Below are 10593 nucleotides of genomic sequence, written 5' to 3' on the forward strand. Positions count from 1 at the left end.
GTGTTAGACATATAATAGTAGACCTTCAAATATTTCTGAATTATATAATAATGTTTGAGAATAACTTGTATAGAGAAATTAGGACCATTATAAGCCACTAGTACATATGCATCCATTTTTCTTTAAGCCTGTTATGCACTTTATCTCACACTTGGGTAGGTATCATTTGATGTTTCTTTTTGGTTTTACATGCTATTTTATTGGATTTGACCGAATTTTATTTCTCATCTAGCATAATTCTAGGTACAGTGTAAATATATGATAACTGTTAGGTGTGTTTGTATGTGAAATGTGCGTTAGAAACATTAAACATATGTCATTGACCTTTGCCCTTACCCTTGACATACTGTGAATGCTTTGCTTTCTATATGCTTCCTTGGAAAACTGTCATAAAGTATATCATTTCTCTGGATGTCATTTTCTTCTAGTTCTATTTTACCTTTACATGTTGGGTTTTGTTTTGTTTTGTTTATCTCTTGTTGCTTAAAAACTCAAGTGTGCTTTATATTCTAGGTCCGGTTTATCACTAAAATATGGCATCCTAATATTAGTTCCGTCACAGGGGCTATTTGTTTGGATATCCTGAAAGATCAATGGTAAGAGACTTCTGAATTTGTTCTCTTCTTTGTTGCATAGGAGAACCAAGACTAAGAATGTTAAGTGTGTTAATTCCCCGAAACATAAGTTATACTTTAGGCAGTAGTTTATAAAGTCTCTTAAGCACATAGTTGAAAGTATATGATAGCTTTTTAAATGGACACTTTTAAAATAATATCAGATACTAATTTTACATTTACAAAATCTTGAGTTTTATTTCTTATTTTGGTAAATTTCCCTCTTTGTTGTCTAAGGAAGGTATTTGTAGTGGACTAAAAATGTAAGTTGAAGCAGTCATCTTTTACTCAGATGATTTATAGGCAAGAGTTGTATTAATTGTGCACATTTAAGGCACTCGGGTGTCACCAGTTGTTTTTTGTTTTTTTTTTTTTTTGCATAAATCTTACACTTCACTTGCCCTGTTATTTGTAGTTTTTTGTATTTTATTTAAATATTTCTGGGTTTGATTTTTTTTTTTTCTAAGTATGTGTGAGTGTGCTCATGAGCTTTCTACTGTACACTATGGAGGTCAGGCAACAGCCTGCAGAAGTCCGTGTCCCAGGACTGAGCTCAAGGTAGTGTGTCTTGGTGGGAAGAAGCAGGCATCTTCACTTGCGGAACTGTTCGTTGGTGCATGTGCATGTACAAGGACACTGGGTTGCTTTGGTTTTGGTTTTTGTTTTCTTTTAAAGAAAATTTTGCTCTGTAGCCCAAGCTAGCCTTTAAACTGGAACTTTCTTCCTGCCTTTCGTTTGAGTTTTGGGATTATAGGAATATATTCTTTGCTCCTGGTAGTGGTTGACTGGTTAGGAGTTCCTGTTCTTATAGCCCTCAGATTTAAATCCCTTCTTTCATTTGTTAGGTTGTGTGGTTATCAGCAGATTTTGTGCCCTTTGGCTTTCTCTTTTGTGTGATGACATTCATGTTTACTTCATTGGCCTGAGAGACTTAAATACATTGGCTCATTTGATATATTTAGAATGAAGCCCTGTATATTTTAAATAGTAATTAATCTGATGGATCAGGTTTAGCCATAGAATGTTCTTACTCTTAATTAGCACATAATCTTATTAATGGAAAAACTGTGTCCAGAACTATCAAATGAAATTGAGTAAGGCAATATTCAGCTGTGATTCCTGCTCTGGGGAGGCAGGGGCAGGATGATAGTTAAGTTTGAAGCTAGCCTGTTTCCACTTCATAACCTGCTTGTGTCTCCCTGGTCTTTGCCCATGAGAATGCTGCAGGAATCAGTTTAGATTCTTGTTCTCCATCTTTGCTTCTTGATGAACTACTCTAATTTCATATTTTCCCATTTACAAACTGGCAGTTTACAGATATCCTTATTTATGTATTTATATTTATTTTCACACTTAAACATGTTTGTGTATGTGTGTGCACATGTAAAAATGTAGGGCATGGAGCGAGGCAGAGGACAACCTCTGGTACCCTCTTTCTACCGTCAAACTTGATGAGTGTTGAAGTCAAGAGCCTCTGCTCACTGAGCCATCTTGCCAGCACATAAGTATTCTCCTTACACTCCGAGCCCATGTTGATGCCTACTTATCTATAATTAAATTAGGTAATGAACATCTTAAGTCTGTTAAAAACCAACCATCTGAAATCTGCTGTTCTGGGAGTTAGTGAGGCACACCTTTTTAAAATCAGAGGCAGGCGGTTCTTTGTTAGGTAGAGGCCAATCTGGTCTACATAGACAATTCCACGTCAGTCAGAACTACATAGTGAAATACTAACTTACAAAAAATTCCATTGGGAGAGAATTCAGGTTGGAATCCAGCACCCTCTTTTGGCATAGGGAACACTAAGCATGGTACACAGACCATGCCCATACACGTAAGTAAATAAAAAATACACTTTTTTGCTTCTTTCCATAGTCTTCCTCATTTAATTTGTTCAGTTGGTTAGGTGGAAGCCTCAGTATGATCTTGGGTTTGGTGGTTTTTGTTGTTGTTGAGTCTGGGACTCCTTGTGTGTCATTGGCTAGCCTGGAAGTAACTTTGCAGACGAGGCTGGCCTTGAACTCACAGAGATTTCTGCCTTTCAAGTGCTCAGGTTAAAGGCATGCACCACCACTCCTGGCCTGGTTTTTCTTTTTTCTGGTGTTGTGTACCCTGTCTACACAAAGCAGTTGATAAACGTGCAATCTCACAAGCTGCTTCCCTGCTGTCACTTTGATTCATAGTCCACTTACCTTTTATCTGGATGATCCCAGTGGCCTGTCCCCCTCAGTCTCCCACTCTGCTCTACTCTGGTCATTTTCAGCAGTATCATTAGAATTTGTACTGTCTGTCTGTCTGTGCCTACGTGTTTATGTGTGTGCCTTGGTGCACTTGTGGCAGACGGAGGACAGCTTTGAGGAGCCCTTTCCATCCACCATATGGGTCTTGGGGATTAAACTCAGGTTGTGAAGCTCTCTTGTGGGCTCCTTTTGTTCCTCTCTTTCTCCCTCCCTCTCTTCCTCTTTCTTTTTTGCCTTGCTGGTGATTGAACTTTGAGCCTCATGGCTGGCCAGTTCCTACTATTTGAAATTCACTCCTGTGTAGGTGGTGTGTGAGCTCGGGTATCAGGGCATGGGTGGGGGTGAGAGGGCAACTTTTCTTTCTGCCTTTCCAATCTGGGAATAGGGTGCCACCCTGCACTGCAAGGTCCTTTACCTTCTGAGCTATCTTGCTGACCCCAAGCTAATAAATAGATTTTGAAATTTCATATGTCTGTTTGCCTTTGAGTATTTCCTAAAATAAGATTAATTATACACATGAAGTGCTGAAGAGCTCAGTGAAGCTCAGTTTACTCCGCACTTGTGGGGGTGATGAATAGAATGCAAGACTTTCCAGATTAACACATTAGATTTTAAAGAGTAATATAAAACAATAAAAATATGTGTTAATCCTTCAAAGACAACGTTTCTATAGTTTGTAAGGTTGACTAAGTTGGCTTTATGTGGTATTTTAACAGTTATTTCCAAGTATCATTGAGTATCATTGGCTAGCATTATACCGTCTGTCTGCCTGCCCATCTGCCCGCACGTTCGTCTATCCATCCGTCCATCCATCTCTATCTGTCTACTTATTATTTATTAGGTTGAGCTCTCACTAGAAACACCAGGCTAACCTGAAAGTCAGAAATCTTCTTTTGCCTCCTGAGTGTTGGGATTTAAGGGCACACCACCACACCTGGATAATATTACTTTAAAAAATTAATACTTTTTTATTTTTTTATTTTATTTTTTAAATATTTATTTATTTATTATGGACACACTATTCTGTTTGCATATATGTCTGTAGGCCAGAAGAGGACACCAGACCTCATGACAGATGGTTGTGAGCCACCATGTGGTTGCTGGGAATCGAACTCGGATCCTTTGGAAGAGCACACAATGCTCTTAACCACTGAGCCATCTCTCCAGCCCATACATTTTTATTTTGAAAATTTCATATATGTTGTATTCATTGAAATGAAAGTGTTTATTTTATCTTATGGTTCCAGAAGGCAAGAGTCCATAATGACATGGACCAATGGCAGCAGACAGTCAGAGCAGCCAGCCCACTTAGCACATTTCGTTGGCAAACAGAGTGAAGTGATCTGGAACTGGGGAGGCTATAGAAGCCTGCTTTATTGACTACTTCCTCCAGCAAGGTTCTACATTCAAAAATTACTGTAAACTTTTCAAACAGTCCTATCAACTGGAGACTAAGTGTTTAAATACATGTCACTATGTAGGACATCTTTTTATTGTAACTGCTACAGCAAATAAACTCTCAGGCTTGGTTTGCGAGTCTTCCTCCTTACTACAGTTAGACTCACTGAATATTCAGCCCAGACGACTCTAGAGTAAACCCTTTGGAGTCCCTGTCTTCAACCCTTTTTTGGCAGTTTCTTACATCTTAATGTGTACAGGGTCATTAATCTTTGAGGCCTCTCCATGAACTTGCTTAAGTTCCATATACTTTACACAGACAGTTTCAAGAATTAATTTATTATTTAGTTTTTTTTTTTGAGACAGGGTTTCTCTGGCTGTCTTGGAACTTGGAACAGAAGATCCACGTGCCTCTTTCCCCAGTGCTGGAATTAAAGGTGTGCACCACCATGCCTGGCCAGGACTTTTTTTAATCTAAAAGATAAAACTATAAATTTGAATACTCCAGTTGTCTTCAATAGAATCATAATATAATCTGATTTTTTTTATGTCTTTTGTTTCACATAATGCTTTTGAGGTTTATTAGTATGGTGGCATTGCACATGTCACAGATTACATTTTAAGGTTAAATAATTAAAAATTAAAGTGTTTTGTTTATTCATTCATCAGTGGGAACCGTGTTTTCCTGATGCTTATTATATATAATGCTGTGAGCCTGAGTGTATGAATGACTGTTGAAGTCTCTGCTTTTGTTTCTTCGCAGAAGTAGTGACTGGGTCTCTATTTAATTTTTATTATATTACCTCTATTAATATTTTGAGGAACTTCCACATTGTTTCTGCTAACAGTGAATGACAATTAAATTACTAGCAACTGTCATTTTCTGTTTTTGTTTTGTTTTGATAGGCATCTTCTATTTATTTTTTCTTTTCATTCTTTGTTTTTATCTGTCCGTCCGTCCGTCCGTCCGTCCGTCCGTCCGTCCGTCCGTCCATCCATCCATCCATCCATCCATCCATTTATAGGACAGGGTTTCTCTGTGTAGCCCTGGCTTCCTTGGAACTTGCTCTGTGTACCAGGCAGAGCTCTGCCTCCTTCTGCCTCACGAGGGATTAATGGTGTGCACCCAGCTGATAGGAGGTTTATATATTTAAATTCTCCTTTGCTATTCAACTATGTTCCCTCCCTCCCTTCCTCCCTCCCTCCCTTCCTTTCCCTCCCTCCTTCCCCCCTCCTTCCCAGTTGTCCTGGAAATCGCTCCATATACCAAGCTGGTCTCAAACTCAGAGAACCTCAAGTCTCTGCCTTTTCTTTTTTCTTTTTAATTTATTTATTTATTATGTATAATTATGTATACAATATTGTGTGTGTGTGTCTGTGTGTGTGTGTGTGTGTGTGTATGCCTGCAGGCCAGAAGAGGGCACCAGATCCCATTACAGATGGTTGTAAGCCACCATGTGATTGTTGGGAATTGAACTCCAGGACCTTTGGAAGAGCAGGCAATGCTCTTAACCTCTGAGCCATCTCTCCAGCCCAAGTCTCTGCTTTTTGAGTGCTGACCACCAGTACCTCTATTCCACCAAACATATTCTGCCTCCCTTCCTCGCTCCCTCTCCTTCCATCTTTCTTTTTTTTTGTTTGGTTTTGTTTTTGGAGATAGTGTTTCTCTGTGTAGCCCTAGCTCTCCTAGAATTCCCTGTAGACCAGCTGGCCTCGAACTCACAGAGATCCACCTACTACTGCCTCCTGAGTGCAGGGATTAAAGGCATGTGCCACCACTGCCTGGCTCAAACTTCTTTTCTTTTTAAAAAAAAATTTACTTGTTTTTATTTTATGTGTATTGGTGTTTTTCATGGGTGTCCAGTTCCCTGAAGCTGGATTTACAGACAGTTGTGAGCTAGAAATCAAAACCAAGTCCTCTGAAAGAGTAGTCAGCACCCTTAACTGCTGAGCCTTCTCTCCAGCCCCAAACATACATTTCTTTTCTTGGTCCAAACATAGTTTCTTAAAAGAAATAATGTAGGGGCTGGAGAGATGGCTCAGAGGTTAAGAGCATTGCCTGCTCTTCCAAAGGTCCTGAGTTCAATTCCCAGCAACCACATGGTGGCTCACAACCATCTGTAATGGGGTCTGGTGCCCTCTTCTGGCCTGCAGGCATACACACTGACAGAATATTGTATACAAAATAAATAAATAAATATTAAAAAAAAAAGAAATAATGTAGTTGCCAGAGAGAGTGGTTAAGAGCACTGTCTGCTCTTCTGGAAGACCCAGGTTCAACTCTTCAGCACCCATATGGTAGCTCTCAACTAACTTCACTGTTACGGGATACCACACACTCCTCTGGTCTCTTCAGGCACCAGCCATACCCATGATCCAAAGGCAAACATGCAGAAAAAACACTCATACACATTAAATAAATATTAAAAATGTAGTCAGATGCATGCCTACATATACACACATATAAAACACACAGACGTGTGTGCATATATGTGTGTGTGTATATATATATATATATAAAACTGTATAAGAAACACACACATATATATATGAATACTATTTTTTATTTTTTCTACCTCTTTGAGATTTGCTCGTGGTTCAGCTGTTATGTTCCCTTAATAAAGCTCCTTTCTAAAGGGTAATTTTGTTGTTGCTTCCTTTCCTGGGCCAACTAATGTCAGTTTATTCACTGTTATTTAACAGACCTTGGCTCCAAAAACAAAAACAAAAACACTTTATCAAAATACATAATTATTATTTTTTTTAAATATAGGAATTAAGCATTAGTCCCAGGCCTTCTTAGGATACCAAGTGAGATGCTTTCTCCACAATGTTGAGCAAAAAGGAAGGCTGTAAGAAAGTTCTTGGTAGACCTAGGCATAAGCTCCGTGATCTCCATGTTAGAGAGTGCTTAACTGAAAACAAAGTCCCTCAGAACATTTGGTCGCCAGCTTGTGTTTTGTGTGTGTGTGTGTGTGTGTTTTGCTAGTAAAAGTCATTCTTTTGCTGATAAATCTAGGCTATTTTTAAATGTGCTTGTGCCTTTTTAAAATAACCTTAGAGAGGCTGACGAGGTGGCTCAGAAGCACTCACTGGCTGCTCTTCCAGAGACTTGGGATCAATTTCCAGCATCCACATGGTAGCTCCCACAGCTGTCTATAGCTTCAGGTCCAGTGTACCTGACACCTTCATGCAGACAAAGCTCCAATGCACATTAAAAAGAAAAAGAAGGACGGGAGGATAGACAGACGAAGGACAGAAGAGACAAAACATAACCTTAGGAAGGTTTTTTTAAATTAAGATATTTTTTTAAAAATTAATATTTGGTCTTTTGGCAGCATGTATGTGTACCACGTGCATGTCTGAGCCTGTGGAGGTCATAGAGTGTTGAAACCTCTATGTCTGTAGTTATAGACAGATGGAAGCTGTTAGGAGGTCTTGGAACTGTATCTTGTCTTCTAAAGAGCAGCAGGGATCCTTAATTACTGAACCATCTCTCCAGCCCCTGAAATTCACAAAAATTAGAGTGATATACTCTTCTAAGGAATGAGTTTTCATCTTTTTGTGTAATGGAAAGATAAGTATGAGTATTTAAGGGCTAAATTTGATTATGTCTGTTTGATCTTTTATTTAAGAACTTACTGTATGTGTGTATGGTGTGTCTGTAGTGCTTGTGTGAAGATCATAAGACATCGGTATGGATTCTGTTCACTTCGAACCTGAGTTCTGGGGATGAACTGGAGTCTTCAGGCTGGTGTCACAAGTTTATCTACTCAGCCATCTCATCAGCCTCTGTATGTGCTAAAAATATATTAACAAGTCTTGGTTGAAAATTAATTTGAAGTTCTTAAGAAATTAAACACCTAGATCTAGAAAAAAATACATCGTTTGCTTTGTCGGCTAGGATATAAAGCTATATAGTTATTTGAAAAGTGTTTTGTTTTAAAATACTGTGTGTGTAGCTGAGGTTGTTCTGAAACTGTACACAGGCTGGCTTTGAACTCTTGCCTATCTCTGCCTATAGTACTCTTGAGAGTGAAGGTTTACACTGCCAACCTGTGCTTTAAAAGCTTTGAAAAGAACTACTGTATTTAAATGCTAATTCAGCATGTCAGCCTATTATTGTCTTATTTACTCCACTCTGTCTCAGTGTAGCCCAGAACTCTTTATGTAGTTGAGGATTCCCTTCAAGTCTTAGTCTTCTGAGTCAACCAGGTGCCAGCGCTGTGCAGTAGCAAAAGATGCTACTTTTAAGCATCATCCCAGGTTTTCCTAATTGCTCTAGCTTCCCTTAGAGATATAAATTGATTAGAAATTTTCATTGTAGGGCTGGAAAGTTGGTTCAGTGGTTGAGAGCAGTGACTGGTCTTCCGGAGGTCCTGAGTTCAATTCCCAGCAACCACATGGTGGCTCACCACCATCCATCATAGTGAGATAAGGTGCCTTCTTTTGGCCTGCAGGGATACATGCAGGCAGAACACTGTATACATAATAAATAAATCAATCTTTAAAAAATATTTTTATTCTAATTACTTTCCCTTCCTCCTTTAAATTAGACAGTCTTGCTTTATTGCTTAGGCTGAGCTCGACCTCCTGCTTTTGTCTCCCAGGTGCTAGGATTGTATTTATGTTACCATGCCTGGCTTCCCAAAGATCATTTTAGAGAACGATGCATACTGACCATTTAACCTATGGAATAGAAACCTACATTGCACGTACTGTGTTCGTATAGAACAGCTGTTGCCAGTTAGCTTAAATTAAAATGACTACTTTTTGTCATTTTCATTAGACAATCTGTTCAAACCACCCCAGCTTTAATTGAGCAGGTGTGCAGTGAGAATTTAGCCAAGCATGAGATATACAGTCCTAAAGTCCTAGCACTTGGGAGGATGAGTCAGGAGGAACCAGTACGTCATCCTGTAGCTAGACTGTCCCAAAAACAGGTGCCCTTGTCCTGCTGATGCTGCTGATCAGGGGAGAAGGACACTTAATGACACTGACTGATCTCACACATGCTGTTTCTAATAAATTACCTTGTAGCCTGAACATTTAGGATCGCCTTGTATTTTCCACGGACAGTAGTCGCTGCTTTGGTTTGTTTTGTTTCGAGACATAGTCTATGTAGCCCTGGCTGTCCTGGAACTTGCTCTGTAGATGAGGCTGGGAACTGGGTTTTTTGTTTGTTTTTAGGAATTATAAACTCAATTAGAAAAGGCTGATGTAGAATGATCATTTGTGGCTAGGGGCGGGCGGGACTGGGTCGTAGCTCAGTGGTAGAGTGTCTTGCCTTAACAAGGCCCTCCAGGGCCTCAGAAAACTGTACTGTTGATGATTCTTCAGTACATTGTGTTGTAGATTTTATATTCTTTAACATTTCAGTATTAGTAAAGCTCATTTTAAACAAACAATTGCTTCATAAAGACAAGGTGTTTGTTGTAAGTATATTTAAAAGCATTATTTAAGCATTGCTTATTTTTATTTTTAATTATGTATCTGTATTGGTATATATACTGTATGAGTCCCTACAGAGGACAGAAAGCATTAAATCTCCTGGAGTTAGAGTTACAGGCAATTGTGAGCTGTCCAGCATGGTTACTAGGACCTAAACTCAGGTCTTCTGCAAAAGTAGTACACTTACGTAACTGTGGTAACTGTGATTCATCTCCAGCTCCATGTGATAATATTGTTTGTCCCAGTTTGGAATATTATGAACTAATTGCAGAATTTCTAAAAGGCAGTTTATTTAGCAGGCTCTTAAAAGAGATGTCTGCAGAGAGGGTCAGTGGTTAAAAGAACCCAAGTTGAATTCCCTGTCCCCATGTTGGGTGACAGAGAGCTGTATGTAACTCCAGCTGTAGATATCAGCTGCTTCTGGTTTCTGTTGGCACCTGCATTTATGTGCACATACATAAATATTCTTATAATTAAAAACAAAATTTCTTCAGAAAATCCCATAGGTTGTATTAGTATCAATAACGAATTATCTCTTTATTAAGAACTATGGGCAAGGGACTGGAGAGGTCGCTTAGTGGTTAAGAGCACATGTTCTTGCAGAGGACTTAGCTTTGGTTCCCAGCATCCTTGCAGCAGCTCAGGATCATCTGCAACTGCAATTCTAGGGAATCCAGAGCCCTCTTCTGACCTTCATGGACACCACGCGTTTAGGTGCATATGCATACATGAAGAAAAAATACTCATACATATAAAGTCTAAAATATTTGTTTAAGAAGAAAACAAATCGAGGTCAGCCTGGTCTAGAAGAGCTAGTTCCAGGACAGGAACCAAAAAGCTACGGAGAAACCCTGTCTCGAAAATCAAAAAAAAAGAAGAAGGAGGAGGAG

At 39.1% G+C, this 10593-nt stretch overlaps 1 protein-coding gene across 2 annotated transcripts in view; it reads left to right on the forward strand.

The window, feature by feature from the left end:
• The window catches only part of Ube2k (ubiquitin conjugating enzyme E2 K), a 58142-nt gene that overhangs the window by 42597 nt on the left and 4952 nt on the right, over positions 1-10593 (forward strand). For both annotated transcript variants that reach the window (XM_005359272.3, XM_026785050.1), the window contains one exon: positions 514-596. In XM_005359272.3, the coding sequence (XP_005359329.1) occupies positions 514-596 (83 nt within the window). The remainder of the gene's footprint in view (positions 1-513; positions 597-10593) is intronic.

This window comes from Microtus ochrogaster, linkage group LG1, assembly GCF_000317375.1.
Source record: "Microtus ochrogaster isolate Prairie Vole_2 linkage group LG1, MicOch1.0, whole genome shotgun sequence".
In the NCBI taxonomy this organism is placed as follows: Eukaryota; Metazoa; Chordata; class Mammalia; order Rodentia; family Cricetidae; genus Microtus; species Microtus ochrogaster.